The 16,837-nt window shown below is 40.0% G+C and overlaps 1 protein-coding gene across 1 annotated transcript in view; it reads right to left on the bottom strand.

Annotated features, from left to right (window-relative positions):
• Window positions 1–16,837, bottom strand: part of CTNNAL1 (catenin alpha like 1) — a 58,213-nt gene that overhangs the window by 36,239 nt on the left and 5,137 nt on the right. The window contains exon 2 of the mRNA XM_054627808.2: window positions 81–270. Coding sequence (XP_054483783.2) covers window positions 81–270 — 190 coding nt within the window. The remainder of the gene's footprint in view (window positions 1–80; window positions 271–16,837) is intronic.

Here is a 16,837-nt window from a genome sequence, read left to right as displayed (position 1 = left end):
TAAAGTTCTTACATTATGCCTGACACTAAAAATAGTGTGCCAAAAATGGCACCAGTACAATTTCATGAGTAACTCCATACCTGCTCTCCTTGCCTCGATGCAAGCAACACTCATTTCCTCCTTCAGTTCATGGTTTTCGTTGGCTATGGCCTCACCCACAGTAACAAATCTGCCGACTGCCAGGTTAACGGCTTGGCCCACTCGCTGGATTGCCTGCAGAGTCTTGTCGGAACGCTTTGGCTTATCCTTATGATTAATAAGAGTAGTTATCTGCAAACAAGAATAATTGTTTATTAGAACATTATAACTTTAGCACTAAAGCCAAGTTCTGAATTGAACTCAATAATACATTTCTACAGTATTTCACTAATAAAATTCAGTTTTTTGCTGTGTCATGAAGTATCGTTTGACTTCTCAGAGAACAAAAAAAAAACCATTGAAGTGTAATTAAGGTTGCTCATCTGCTCAGTTTATCTCACATGAAAAGAGGATTTTTATTTTTATTCCATTCCCCATTTGCAGTATTAAATTAAACTGTCCTGGATCTCAACAGCCTTTCACACTACACACACAGCCCTCCCCTCATTAAAATATCCACCATACTCATAACTTAAACATCCTCAATTACACACGTTTCCTAGAATTTAGACAAAGGTGGCTATTTTGATACAAGTTATCAGTAAAACAATTTGTGAGGACATTCCTATTTTGAACTCCTGACTTGGTTCTCCTGCCCACTGCAAAGTGCTATACATTCCCTCTTGGATCACACGGACTGGAGATCAGCTGCATGCTGGCTGTAGTAGACTGAAGATTTGACCAAAACAACAAACATGAGGAAACAAAGAGATCCTTTCCCCTCAGGAGAATCCTTTCCCCTCAGGAGAAAGGCAGGATTGCAGAAGCACCTTCTGAACCAAGGCATCAGGTAAACATGAGAACAGTAAGCAATCCTGCAACTCACAATTAACTGACTATCAACTGCATTACAAACATGAGCTTTACATTTTTTGCTGCAATTCTTTTCTAGTGAGAAGCAGGAGAGAAATTAAACTCTCTAGTTTCTAACATCCTAAACCAGCATAAAAACCCAACAAAAATAGTCCTGCCTGTCCTTGTCTCCCACTCTCATGTTTGCAATGCATTTATCTGATGTGGGTTAAACCTCAACTGTGGAGGTGATGCTTGTTGTTTTAGTTTTCCCCATAATCAGGTCTCCAGTCTGGTTGACTGCACAGCTTCATGAATATTTTTGGTGTCAAAAGGGAAACAGTCCAGCCTGAGGAAAGATGGGCAGGAGCGCTCTTTTCAGTGGGAGTATAGTTTAAAATGGCCACAGAACTCCACTGCAAGCCACATCCCCAGGAGCTCAAAGATGTCTGTTTAGAGAATCTCAAAATTACCTGAATTACCTAAGTGTCTGAACATCTCAGCTCTATCAGCTTGATCACAGATGTCTTTGCTACTCCTCAAAAAGACATAAATCATCATTCACTCATTCTCCCACCAGTCAAGCCTGTGGTGGGACAGGAGCATACAAGCTGTACCTGTAATGCTCACTAAAAATTCAAGGGCACAGCAGAAACTGTTCTGCTTCATGATTTGATCAATGCCCAAGGGTTACCCTTCAGATATCACTGAGTCGTCTCTCTGGAGGAAAAAGAGTGGTGTTAACACCTTGCTGAGGCTGGTTTTGAATTCCAAGAGCTGGTTTAGCCAAGTTTCCAGTATTAAACTCTCTGCAATAGGAAATATCAACACTTCATAGAGTGCTTTGCACACACAAGAAAAACCAAAAACCCAAAAAACCTGAGAATAGTGCTGCCCGATGGAAGAACTGCTATGAGATGTAAGAATATTTTATTCTGGTACAAAACATTGGTACAGAAATGCATTGTCTGCCCACTGCCTTCTTATACATGCCCTACTTTTTCAATTTGTATCTAAGTCACAAGGTCTAAAGGAAGGCCATACAGTTCATACAACAAATCTGTCCCTGTAAGAGACCCCTGGATCACCAAACTTCAACTCCAAAGCCTATGAACCTTGGATACCTTTCCAGTGAAAAGATCTTCTTACAATGAAAACAGAGTCTTAATAGAGAGTAAACTGAGGAAACATCTGAACATCTTCAAATTCATTTTAAATGAGGAATGACATTCCTCAAAGCACACACTTACCATCACTTCAATGGAAATTCAGACCTATGTGAAATTCATGGTATAAACAACTGCACTACGCAGCTCTCCTGAATTCTTGCATTGTAGGTACTTCAGGTATACAGAATTTAAAAAATACCTGTCAGCAGCTAATCTAACAGTGCCAGCTGGTGAATTCTTGAATAGGCATGGCTAGCAAGCCAACTGAGAACATTAGTCCAAACACTGAAGTAAGCCAAACTGAAAAGAGGGTCACAACTTCGTTTCTTCAACTTGTTTACAAGTAAACAGTAACCCATACTGGATTAGTATTACATTCATACAGTTATTGACTTCTCAGAAGTATATGTAAAATAACACTGGCCTAAAACAAACTGCAAGTTTACATACTGGCTGCAAGTTTACCTCCCACAGCATTTTACACCAGTAGAAGTTTAAACATGTTCTGCATAACCCTGAAAAAAAATGCATATGCAAATAACACTGCAGAGTGAAAGGAATCCCACTGTCTCTTACAAATCATCAAGGGCATTTATTTTAATTCCCATGTTACTGCAGAGGTATGCAAATAATAAAAACCACGAAGATATCACAGCCTTAATTCCTTTATTGAAGTCTTACAAAACACTCTCAGGAACACGAGTGCCTTTTACATTTCTATCATTTCTTTTGCACTCTCTTCAGAGGGCATCATAGTTTTTGCAGCAAAAAACAACTCCTCTAGTCCCCCAGCCAAGGTTAAACAAGAATAAGCAGCTGTTTTGACAGGTCTTATCACCAGTGTCATCTTAACCTCATGAAGTTCAACAAGGCTAAACACAAGATCTTGCACTGGGGCTGGGACAATATGTGGTACCAATGCAGGCTGGGGGATGAATGGATTGGGAACAGCCCAGCAGAAAATAACCTGGTGGAACTGGTGCAAGAAAAACTGGATGGGAGTCAACAATGTGCTTGTATCCTGGGCTGCCTCAAAAGCAGCGTGGCCAGCAGGCTGAAGGAGAGGATTCTGCACCTCTACTCTGCTCTGGTGAGACCCACCTGGAGAGAGGCGTACAGCTCTGGGACCCCCAAAAGAAGAAGGACATGGACCTACTGAAGACAGCTCAGAGGAGGACCAGGAAGATGGCCAGAGGGATGGAGCACCCTCTGACCATGACAGGCAGAGAGAGCTGAGGTGGTTCAGTCTATAGAAGGCTCCAGGGAGACCTCACAGCAGCTTTTTAACATTTAAAGGTGGCTTTGAAGAATATTAGGAAAGACTTTTTACCAAGGCCTGTAGTGAAGTAGAGAGGTTGACATTTTTAAACTAAAAGAGGGTAGATTCTGACTGAACTTAAGGAAGGAATTTTTTTACCATGAAGGTGATGAGGCACTGGAACAATTTCCCTGAGCTGTGGAAGCCCCATCATTTTAAGAGTTCAAGGCCAGGTAGTTTGAACAACCTGGGACTTTGAGCAACTTGGTCTAGTGGAAGGTATCCCTACCCACAGCAGGAGAGTGGAACTAAATGGTCTTGAAAGGTCCCTTTTAACCCAAACCATTCTCTGACTCTATGGCCTACTCTAGACATCCACTTGAGTAGCATATGAAGATTAATATGAAGATTAAACTCAACCTATGGTTATACACAGCAACAGAGGCTTTGAAAATACCTCTTGGAATAATGAATTTTTAGCTGGGCAATATCATTTCTTCTCAGACTGGCTAACTTAGGGCCAGTATAGTAACTATAACATTGGAATGGAGGAAAGTGGTTGAGCTCCAAACTTTTTTCGGATAAATCCAAAAACTGTATGGATTGACAGTTAAAAACAACCATTGTGAGAGAACCAAAACAGAAGTTGGTCAAGAAGTTTGAAACATCACAGCTAACAGCTTAATGTAACACCTCTTTCCAGCAGCTTATACTGATATCAGATTTGCATAAGATGTTTCCTATAAAAAACTAAGTAGCAAACAGCCCTGAAATAGAAGTAGGTAGGTCATGATAAAAGAAAGAGAAAGATATGAAATATTGATCAGTTAAAGAAAAAAGGGCTGGGTTTGGTTCTAGAAACTTGAGTTACACATAAACCAAATGTAATAATGTCAAAGGCATGAGGAAAACTGTTCAGATACAAGATGGGCTCCTCATAACCTGCTACCTGCAGAAAACACTGCTCTACAAACAATGAAAAAGATTTTTCAGAATTATGCATTCTCATTCCCTCACAGAGTGCTAAGAGTGACAGGTACATCCTCCGTGTCAAGTGAAGTTTTGAAAAAGCAGAGGTAATGGCAACTGCAGTTTAGGATTCTTTTTCAAGACTTAATCAAGCTTGTAATTAACAGTCAGGGTTAAAAAAAGAACAAGATCTTAACTTAGCAAGGAGAGGAATTTTACTAGTACATTAAGTGACAAACTGAACGAAACTGTGATGCTAATAAGCAGGGCAAAGATTATTTAACCATTCCAGCACTCAATAATAATTGCCTCAGAACACAAATACAACAGGGAGCATTAATGGGCCAATAAGAAAGACTTCTAAAAGAAAGAATAAGAAAAGGTTTTGTTCCTTAATTTTAAGCAATGCTTAAAACAACGATAAAAAAATAGACAAGTTAAATGGAGAAAAGGAAAGACCCAGAAGAAACTTAACAAGGAATTTTCTCCACAACAACCAACCAAAGAAACCCTAAGAGCCTATAAAAACTGAACTAGTAAAATTTGCAACATTTAAGATGTTTCAGATTACAAGAAATTGCTTTTCCCCTGCTGTCCATCCAGTTGAAACCAGACTAGAACTATTACTGTGTTTTAGGTTTTTTTTTAATGAAGGAAACACCTCTCAAGTCCAAGAACATCATCTAAGGCCTCCCTCAAACTTAACACCTCCCAAATATTTAATCTGTTATATTCTGATCATGTATTTCCCAGTCAGCAACATCTGGTGATGTTTGGACAGGAGTTAGCAGCTGAAAATTACCTGCAAGTCTCTTTGAACAAGAGCAATACGTTACATGCTGTTTACTTAAGGATTTACTGATCAGGTCCTAGAAAGGAAACAGTCCTTTTGATGGTACTCACCCTCTGTTTAATGAGAGCTCTCACACTATTTCCATGGAATGTTTACCTGAGATTTGAGACAATCAGTTTAAGGAGTGCCTCAAGAATCTGTCAGCTACATTCTTTTTTCACTTGTTATGAGAAGCCACAGAAAAATAATGGCCTTTTCTCAAAAACTTTACCAAAACTAACAGATATAGCCATAATGTATCAAGTACTTCATATCTAAGGAAACAAGCTCAGTTGTGGCAATTTTTGAGCAGCTGTTTTCAGATCTTTTTGAGGGCCTTCAGATACTGACATTTAAGTCATTATATGCTTCATGCTCAGGAAGCATCATGACAGCATGCTTAGCTAAAAATATTCTAATGTCTATTTATTGTCAGTGTAATTAAGTCTTGCATGACAGAATTAAGTGATACTTAAAGAGACTGGGTTTCAGGAAGTATTTATAGACACCTATAAATAAAACCAGAGGAAACATAGCTATTTCACAGCCCCTGCTACAAACACAAGAGTTAAACTGGCAAGTCATGTTTGGAAGACATCCTGCCTACCTCTCTCCCTAGGAAAGTACCCACATTGTATACAGGATGATTTAGACTCTCAAGAGTAATATTTGTTACTGCCTCTTGTGTGGTGGATTGACCCTATCTGGATGCCAGGTGCTCACCAAAGCCATTCTATCATTCCCCTCCTCAGTAGGGAAAGGGAGAGAAAATGTAATAAAAGGCTTGTGGGCTGAGATAAGGAAGGGAGAGGATCACTAACCAGTTACTGTCACGGCCTAAATAGCCTCTGCTTGGGAAAATGAAACGAATTTATGACTGATCAAATCAGAGTAGGATTGTGAGAAGTAAAACACATCTTAAAAATACCTTCCCTCTACCCCTCCCTCCTGGCCTTTATTCCTGATTCTCTACCTCCTTTCCCCCAGCAGCACAAGGAGACAGGGAGTGGGGGCTGTGATCAGTTCCTCACATGCTGCTTCTTCCTCCTCAGCAAGAGTTTTCCTTCCCCTGCTCCAACACAAGGTCTCTCCCAGGGAATACAGTCCTCCACGAACTTCTCACACACATTCCTTCCCATGGGCTGCAGTTCTTCCCAAACTGCTGCAGCATAGGTCCCTCCCACAGGCTCCAGTCCTTCAGGAACAGGCTGCTCCAGCATAGGTGCTCCTTGGGATCACAAGTCCTGCCAGGAAACCTGCTCCAACATCAGCTCATCTCCACAAGGCCACAGGTCCTGCAAGGAGCTACTCCACTGTAGGCTTCCCACATGGTCACAGGCTCCTTCAGGTATCTACCTGCTCCAGCATGGAACTCTGCATCCTTGTGAACCTGCATGGGCTGCAGGGGGACAACTGCCTCACCATGGTCTCCACCACAGCCTGCAAGGGAATCTCTAGTCCTGCAACCAGAGCACCAGCTTTGGTGTCTGTAGAATTGTCTCATATTATCACTCCTCTCTTCTCTGGCTGCAATAACTTCTGCACAATACCTTTTCCCTGCCCTTAAACACATTATCCCAGAGGTGTTACCACCATCCTTGACTCCAAGATGGACCCACCATCGGCCTTGGCCAGTGGGTCCATTTTGGAGCCATCTGACATTGGCTCTGTCAGACATGGGGGAAGCTTCTGGCAGCTTCTCACAAAAGCCACCCCTGTAGCCTCCCCAGTACTAAAACCTTGCCACACAAACCCAACACACTCCTATTCACCCTGGAAAAGTGAAGGCTTTGAGAGATCTCACTCAAAGTGAGTGACAAGAGCCTATAGGAAAGATGGAGAGGGTCTATTGTTGCAGACAACTTTTATGAAAAATCCTTTCTTTAGGATTTTTCTTCCTGAGAAGCTGAGAGGCCTCAGGAACAAAATGTAAACAATGGTTATCTGCTGCTGTGGAATGCAACAGGTGGATCTGTGATTGGTCTCATAGAGTTGTTTCTAGTTAATGGCCAATCACAGTCAGCCAGCTTGGACTCTCTGTCCAAGACAGAAGCTTTTGTTATCATTCCTTTCAATTCTATTCTTAGCTAGCCTTCTGATGAAACCTTTGCTTCTATTCTTTTAGTATAGCTTTAATGTAATATATATGATAAAATAATAAATCAAGTCTTCTGAAACATGGAGTCAGATCTTCGTCTCTTCCCTCATCCAAGAACCCCTGTGAACACCATCACAGTCTATTACAAGGGCATGTAATGTGTGACTGCACAAGGGGGAATGGCTTCAAACTGAAAGAGAATATGTTTAGATTAGATATAGGAAAAAAAAAATCTTTACTCTCAGCATGGTGAGGCACTGGAATAGGCTGCCCAGAGAAGAGGATGCCCTATCCCTGGAAGTGTTCGAGGCCAGGCTGGATGGGGCCCTGAGGAACCTGATCTACTGGAGGATGTACGGGGGGATTGGAACTAGATGACCTTTAAGGTCCCTTCCAACCCAGGCCATTGATTCTTTAATTCTATATTGATCTTATCTGTATACAATGAGGATTAGCTGCCTTACAGTAAAAGCTCCTCTTCCATTTTGTGTATTTTCTGCTTCCTACCTTCCATTAACTTTATAATGGCAGAAAATTTGGTTCTTTAAAAAAAACAGTAATACCAGGAATGAACAGTCTTTGCTAAGAAAATGTAATAGCACTACATACTGGGAAAGAAGTCACAAAGCCCTACAGAAGAATGCTGTAAGGTAAATTTTGTTGCATTTAATACAACACATAGAAACCTTGGTCAAAAAGGCCTTTCCCACACTGCTTGTACTTTCATTTTGTACTTTCATTAGCTCATCTTGAGTTTGGGGGCAGAGAGGATCTTGTAATATTACATTTTAGGTACTGTCTCTCATTAGGTCTTGCGCACTCCTTGAGGAGGATCAGGTCTTCAGACTCATTTAGCCAGACAGCAGGACACGTTGTTCCAACACCCACACCGGCTATGGAATACAAACATGCGTCAGACAGAGCGGAGAAGCAGCAGCTGGCATTTGACATCCTGTGCAGAAAAGGAGCATAAGGGCTACAAGCAGAACTGCCACACAGATGCCTCATCACAAGATGAGCCTCAGGGATCTTTGCAAGTGAACAAGGACTACCTGTTTACCTGGCCTAGAAGACAAAAGTCTGTTAAGACTAGATGCCTGTCCAGGCACTAACAGAAATCTTAAGCATTTTGTAGAAGTTCAAGCACTAAAGTGTTTTTTTTAAAGTTCAGCTTGCATGTGAATTTTTAGCATCGGAAAATTAGTATCTTTCTATTCATATATAATTTTGTAGAAAAATTCAACAAATAAACTTTGCAGAAATTCAATTTTGAAATTTTTCAAAGGTTGCTAACTACTAATGCACTAGTTAACTTCAAGAACTCATTTTTTTTTATGCTGAAAACATTATTTCTGACAATTGCCTCTGCTTTACAGATTATCGAATCAGAACAGTTTCCTCTACATCTTATTATGCAAAGGGACAATGAACCCTTCTTATAGAAGTCACACAGACATTCAGGATGCTGAGTCAACACTTTTGAGACAGCTTCCATGAAGTGATGTAATCCAGCTACCCCCAATTTATCAATTTTCCTTGTAGTCCCTCTGGACCGGTGTCTAGAATAGCGGTACAAATGCACTGCATATCCAAGACTGCTGAGTACTTAGACTTGTGGCATTGAGACTTGTGGCATTGTACCTTAACCTGGAGATTTTTTAAAAGTATCTTCTCATTGGTTTTATACACATCTTTTATAAAAACCTTCAGGGAAGCAAATTAAATAAACAACTTTAACAACCTGTAGGCTGGTTCACTTATCTGTGGGCAAATGCTAACACGCTTAGCAGAGCCTCAGGCAATCTCTCACATGCAGTGTCTAAGAAGCTGGTAAGCCACCTTTGAAAAGGAAGGAGGAACAATCCATGACCTGCAGTGACAAGTAGGAGCTGCCAAGCACAACAAGAACAGCCTTACCAGCTCAGATCACTGGGGTACCTCATCTAATAACTTATATTCCAGTCCTCCAGATGCTTGCCTAGGAAAGGTCATGAGAGTTAAACAAGTAAATGCAACACGAGCTATAATGCACTTGTAACCAGATTTCCAGCTAGCTAACTGCAAACTGCACATTAAATTTTAAAACACCACAATACCTAATTGTACACTTCTCACAAGCTCAATACCTTCACCAGATAGAAATATTATCTGGAAGAGGTGAAAACAGACCTCTTGACCTCCTTCACATCCACACTTAAAATTTACTCTTTGTAAAGTTCACCAGGAAAGAGAAGAGTACAACTTCAAATTCAAATAGGCACCTCAGATTATTAGTACCACTGCTATGTACTTGTTAGACATTCTTGGAATTCTTAAGAGATCAAAAGAAAGGATTCAACTCAGAACAAGACTGTACTATAGCAGTGAATACCCTTTCTTTGTGCTGAATTCATTCCTTGAAAACCAAGGAACTTTTAAACTTCAAGTTCCAAACCAAACAGCATTGAGAAAATTATTAGCTAAAATGTGATATAGATGAACTTGTTCAAATGCAGTGCAGCAATAGGATGACACCAATTTATTTCCTCCAGTGTGGGTTATTTTGGGTTTGGGGGATTGTGTAGTAGGTTTTCTTTGTTTGGTTTTTTGTGGGTTTTTTGGGTTTTTTTTTCAAAGCAACAAGAACTCTGAAAATTTCAGGACTTTTTTCCCCCCGTGGGATTAAATTATTTCCAATTTTTATTTTGTAATTGTGAAAAGGAGGATCAGAGGAGAAAAAAAAAAGGCATGAACACAGCTCACTATTTTTGTAGCCTGTGGGTTCTTGATATAGAGGATTAAATTAATCATGTTATTAAAGTACCCTACTTTTAGAGGAGAAATATGCTTTCTTTTTAATGGTCTCTTTTCACAGACTCCTTAAAACCAGGGATCCCCACTGATCTGCAGAGGTGAAGCAGAAAAGTACACAAAAACCAACCTGCATTGCTGCTATCCTCTTTTTTCCACACATGGAAGAGGAAACCAATAATTGGAAAATCCTTAGTGAGGCTTAATCAACGATCAAAGGTACCTTGTTTACTCTTATTCCCACATGGTATGCAAGTCAGAGGACTGCCTCACCATTCACACAAAAAGGGAGTCTTCGGAGTTTCTATAGCAATGAGTGACCATGAAAAAGACTATTGTTTTCAGACAATTCAAATTCAACTTTTCTTCCCTTTTTTAAGGGACACATGCAAATTCACAGACTGAGCTGGCACCAAAATTTGTACCTTTGAGCAACCTGACATGAGTTGGCAAAGATAGTTTTTCAAACAAGGTCCAACTTAACTTCTTCTGATAATAGAATATGTGCATCAAAAAGCACACTGGACATTATGAAATATGCATTCACCATTACAAAATCTGTTCAGAGGTAAAACTGGCTTTCTAACTCAAATGCTGTCTTGAAGTTTGAAATGCACAACTACCTCACTAGAAAAGGTGAGTACAGTCTAGTAGACCAAATAATTTGGTTTCAGGGCATACCAGGCAGTACACTTTCCTCCCCTCCTGTTGCCCTTCAGTATCTTCTTACCTAAACAGCTAGATTTTATAAACAAAGCAATTCCTGCTCTTCATTCCACACCTAGAAAGCCTGGGCAAGATTAAGCCTAAGAAAATCCAACTCAGAGGGAAGTTCATTGTTTAAATTGTACTTTCAGATGTGGTCAAAACAGATGCAGACATGTTTTCAGCACCAGAGAGATGCAAGTCTCAGAAATAACTCTATTTACTAACATAATCAGATAACCTCAAAACCAGAGACTGGCAAACAGTAATTCTGGCTTTTCCCCCTGACTTGCTATTGTTAATGTACCTAACCTTGTACTGCTTGTGCAAACAATGCCTGAGCCAGCTCTGAGCTGCTTATTCAAAAAAATCACCACTGTTGTGGAACTAAAATCTCAGATGTTGAAATAAAGGATGTAGCAGGGACAACACACTTATTTCACCTGCAACTGAGAATTCTTTCTATTCAAACCAGATTGGCTCCTGAAGATGTAGAAAATGTTCCTTGTTAGTTCTTAAGCAGGTGGCTTCCCTGCCATGAATAGCAGCTATTCAATCCTCCTCACACTGCATCTTCCCGACAGAAGAGTTCCTGCAGCCTCTTTCAGAGAAGGCTTCCTTAGTAGCATTTTGACATTCCACTTCAGAGCTACACCTGGTATTCCATTTTGAAAAGCAGAGACTTGCTCTAGGGATTAAATGAGAAGTACAGTATGCTCTGGAAAAGGCTATGCAAATCCAACTACTATCCACCTACAGGAGTGCAAAACAAAAACTTAATATAATCCAGGAGCTATTATCTTATTTATGCTAAAGTGCCTGTATGTTCTTTTGATTGCTTCATTGAAGAGCTCCAGGGCAATAAAAACTCATTCAGTTGGAAAATTTAAGAATATTTAAATGAAACAGAGATACAATACAGAATCGTTGGTAATTAAAAGGGAATGCTCCATGCACTGGTCTAACTCCTACAAGTTAAGTGCTTGCAACACTGTATTACCCTTCTGCTTGCCAACATTCTTCACGCCCATGAATAAACAAACTAACAAAAATACTATCATAACCCCCATGCTGAAAAGATTATGCTCCTACAGAACAACTTTGCTTTTTTATTTGAATAATAGGATTTGTGTGGTTCTAAATGGTTATATTCATTCTGTTTAATAAAACATATTTCTGTGAGAAAAAAGAAACTTTTTTAGTTTTCTATGCACATCAGAAAGAACGTTGGAATTTGCTCATAAAATACTTTTCCAATTTGTGCTTAGGAGTTATCTTACCATTTTAGGCATATAACTAAGAAATAATCCAACTCAGTATCTAAAGTAGAGTAACAGTTATAAGTTGGCTCTAGAGTCTATCTCACTTCTCATTTATCCCATTAGCTTTAAACAAGGCTATTAATGAAATGCAGTATAGCCCCATAAGTGAAAAATAGACTTTAAGGTTCTATCTAGCAAGGGTTATACTTTTCTAATGAATAAAGAAACATAAAATAAATCCACACAGAAAGCCACAGGCTCATGGTACCACACAACAGTTTTACTGAACTATAATCAGAGTTGTTTGCAATCATTAATTCATAAATCATCCTTTGGGGATTTCCCTACCTAATCTGTCTAAAACCATCTGGTAACAATGCCGAATAGCAAGAAAGCTGCTCTAATTCTTCTTGTGCAGGATCATAGAGAAGCAGTTTTGATTTAATGCTCATTCTACTGGAGAACTAAAAAAATTTGTTTAATCTGCAGAAAAGTCATTAATCAGATCACAAAAATATGAAGGATATGATACCATTGAAAAAGAGCAATTGATTTTCAGCTATGTCAGTAAAAAGCATCTTCCTTCAGCCACTTGAAATGTTAGTCTGACTCATTTATCACATCAAAGACTAAGGTATTGAACATTATAAAGCAGTAGCCAAGCTTAACTCAAAGCCAGTTTTACTATCCAAGGGTTTACAGGAAAAAAAAAAAAAAGCCTGAAACCACAGCTGTTTCATCATAGTGCTGTTGCTCATGTGATAAAATGTTCACGTGTAATTTTCCTTGTGAAGCGGAATATAATTAGTGATAGCAACATCGTTATTTATTAATGCAACAAAATAATTTACCTCTAAGTTATTCTGTGGTACTCCTGGGCTCCCCAGCATACCTTATGAACCACAACTGTAAATGATTATCTATTTCTCTTTCAATGTTTCACAATGACCTAGCTTCAATGACTAAAAGATGTCATTTAAAAACTAGTCTCATTAAAAGGAAACCTGCAACCACATCAGCCAAGAAATACAATTGATACCTTGAAATAATCACCTTTTCTACATCCAGATGACAATCTCCTAAGATTAACTCTTCTGTGTAAATCCAAGTGAAACAATCAGGCTCCTTTAGGGGCGCAGAGCACCAAGTGTAGGCTGAGTAACAGCTGAGCTTCTGCCAGAAAAAGAATTTGCATGGAGCGCAAGATGCTTAACAGAAACCAGAAGCTCACAACTTAACCCACAACACCTATGGAACCGCAGGGAGAAGAGTCTCGGAGTTAGTGACTGATTGGAACCACGGAGGTGCAACTCTGTACCCAGGCAGCAGCACCATGTGCTTCTGGGCCCACAGCAGTCACAGCATGCGATACACGGCAGAGCTTCTCTGCTGTACAGGGGTAATCTCTTCTGAATTTAGCAGGAGGTTTGCCTCCCTCCACACAAGTTACAACACAAGCTTTTAGACCACAATTTGTAGTTTTATTACTCAACAGTAGTGCCAAGTTTCAAGCCTAAAGTGAGTACCAAATTAATTCATAAGACAGAAGATTCTGGAAAAGAAGAGAAACAGCTTCTCAAAGCTTTCAAGTTAACAGGATTTTTAATGTATGGAAAAACAAAGACATGGTCCAAGAAGCAGTTTAAAAGGAGAGCATGCACATCTTTTTTATCCCTCAGATGCAATGAGCTGAAGACAAATATGGATCATCCTACTTTTTCCAAAAAAGAATTTTCTCATCCTCCAAAAAGAGCCCATAAGGGGCAATGCACAAGCTCTGGCACCAGCCAACAATGTAAGAACCCTTCAGTACCTTAGACATATGAAAGAGAAAGACCTAGAGGTACCAAAAAAATGCCCAGTGAAACAAGGCAGCCAAGGGATTTGCTGGAACAAATCTGTCAGTGCATCTGCTGCATGGGAAATGCAAATAAGTCAAAGTGAATCTGAGTTTGGACTGAAGGCTGAAGTTCAGGAAGCAAATGAGACTACACATATTCCTTAAGATTATGAATATTGTTCAGAGAGTATATGAGACACTTCTATTTAGACTCAATTGAGAAAGAGAATGCATTTGATTAACAAGTTCAAAAGTAGATATGTAATGAGCCTATACTGCAATACAATACTATGGCTACAGACATTCAAACATAAGCTTATACACAAGACTGAGGCATAATGCAGCGGAAAAAAAGACAGGGACAATGTGGTGGGTTTTCCTCCCCCAGTTTTGTAGAATTCCAAGAATAAAGAGCTAAGGATAAATAAATTAGAAGCCTAACAGTGCTTTTGATATAGGACTGTCTGCTCTAAAACTGTCAGAAAAAACCAACTGAATTTCAGAAGGTTCCTCTCTTCCAATCTTTCCAACCTGTCAAGGTCCCTCTGAAGGGCTGCACAGCCCTCTGGCGTATCAGCCACTCCTCCCTGCTTTGTCTCATCAGTGACCTTGCTGAGGAGGCACCTGCTCCTTCAGCCAAGTCACTGATGAACTATTTAAACAAAACTGGGCTAACAAAACTCAGTATTGAACTTCAGGGACACCGAAATGTGTGTGACAGGCCTCCCACTAGACCCTGTGTCACTGATTACAAACCCACTGGGACCTGCCGTTCTGTCAGTTCTCAAGCCACCGCACTGTCCACACTTCCTGTGTTGGTCTATCAGTATGTTGCAAGAAACAGTGTCCAAAGTCTTGCTGAAGTCGAGGTAGAAAAGATCCACTGCTCTCCCCTCATCCATTCAGGAAGTTGTTCCATCATAGAAGTCAATAAGGTTGGTCAAGCATGATTTACTTTTAGTGAATCCATGCTGACTACCCCTGAACCCCTTCTTGCCATCCTGGTGGATGGAGACTGCTTTCAGAATGAGGTATTCCATCACCTTTCCAAGGATTAAAGTGAGGATGACCGGCCAGCAGTTCCCTGGCTCCCCTTTCTTACCCATTTTGCAGGCTGGGGTGACACTTGATTTCTTCAGTCCTCAGGCACCTCTGCTGATCACCCTGACCTTTCAAAGATGCCTGTGAGTACCCTCCATGTGGTATCTGCCAGCTCTCTCAGCACTCATGGATACATCCCCTCACAGCTCATTGACTTGTGGATGTCAAGCTTGCCTGTATGTTCTCTAACCCAATCTTCCTTGATGAGGCAGAAGTCTTACATTCCTTTACTCTGGTCTCCTGAGTTAGCGATTCCTGAGGGCTGGTGTTGCCAGTGAAGACTGATTGAAAAAAGGCATTCAGTAACTCCACCTTCTGTGCATCCTCCCTTACCAGGGTCCAGCCTCCCTTTAACAACAGGTTCACATTCCCCTTAGTTTTTATTTTGTCATTATGTATTTGAAGAAACCATCTGAGGACTTCCAAGCCAGCAAATCCACAAAACAGCTTCCCCAAAACCACTGCTAGCCTACAGACAAATTCCAAAGGCCAGTGTCAGTAGCACTGACAGTAGCACGCTGAACTCCATGTCTGCAGTTTTACGCTTCTCTTAAATCTCTCTCTTGGACAGTGGATGCTTTTTCAGTTCCATGGAGAATAACATCAGTTCCACTAAAGATACAGCAATGTACCAGCTATTTTAGTCCATTTCTTCAGGAGTTATAACCCTGATGTACTCTGTTACTTCCTTCCCACAGTTCTGCCGTATTCTTTTGACAGAAAATAAGAAGAGAGCAGAGCAGCTATTCATAATTGTGCTCAACTGCAAAAGAAAGTGAAGCAATCCCTACTCCAGAATGTACCTCTGTGAGGTACTCAGAATCTGTGTGGAATCAAGGTGATATGCAGAATACGATGTAAAAATGTTAGATAAAATGAACTGGAACAACTTGCCAACATTACATGTTATCCACCAAGATTTCAAGGGGCTCAAAGATACAATGGATTGCATCAACTTACTCATGCAATCTCCTGCTTAATACCAACCAGGTCAACAGTTGAGGTACGAATGTTGCCCTGACACTTGTACATGTCAAACCAATACAAAAAGTTAAAAAGAAGTAGTGGGCACCTAAATAAATATGACATACTGGCAAAGATTTAAGAAAGTTTTTTTTAAAGGAATTACTGCCTCACAAAACAACTAGATTTCTCTGTATACATCACTAATAACATGGATAAGAAGGCACTCCACTGGAAAAAAAAAAACTAGGAAACAAAATTGATATCACAGTTTTCAAAAGACATCAGACAAGTCTCTGAGAGAAACAGAAGCAGATCTTTTGTATGAATATTGAACTCATCAAGAGACAGAATGATGAGAAGGAAGATGAAGGATATCAGAAAGTGAATGATTACTTACTTTAACAGAGTTACTCAAAAACCTTTACTGCAACATGGATTATTATATATAATCATAAAGAGAGAGGTGAGATAAGCAAGTGACAAAATGATGAAGATTTGTTGGTGATCCCAATTTACTTGGGACAGTAAAGACAAGATCTGACTACAGAATTGCAGAAACATCTTGCAGCAGTGACCAGGGAACAAAATGTCAGAACAAAAAAATCACTGTAGATCAAAATGATACAGGAAAGTACATTCCTAGCTTTCCTTATGAAAGCTAGGTCTGAGCTGACCATTACTCCTCAGAAGCATGATCTTTTGATTATGAAACAGACATCCATGAAAAAATCTGACTTGCTTATGATGAAAGCAATTTCCAGGATCATCTACTCTAATTCCCTGCTCAAACCACGTCCAGTTGGAATGTGTTGTTTATAATCTTATCCATTTTGAACATCTCCAAAACTGCAGACTCTGTAGGAGCTCTGCACACCTCATCCAGTGTTTGGCCTCCCTTACATTGATAAAAGCCTTCT

The sequence above is a fragment of the Agelaius phoeniceus genome, chromosome 1 (genome assembly GCF_051311805.1).
Source record: "Agelaius phoeniceus isolate bAgePho1 chromosome 1, bAgePho1.hap1, whole genome shotgun sequence".
NCBI classification, from domain to species: Eukaryota; Metazoa; Chordata; class Aves; order Passeriformes; family Icteridae; genus Agelaius; species Agelaius phoeniceus.
This window is presented reverse-complemented; position numbering and strand designations above follow the sequence as displayed.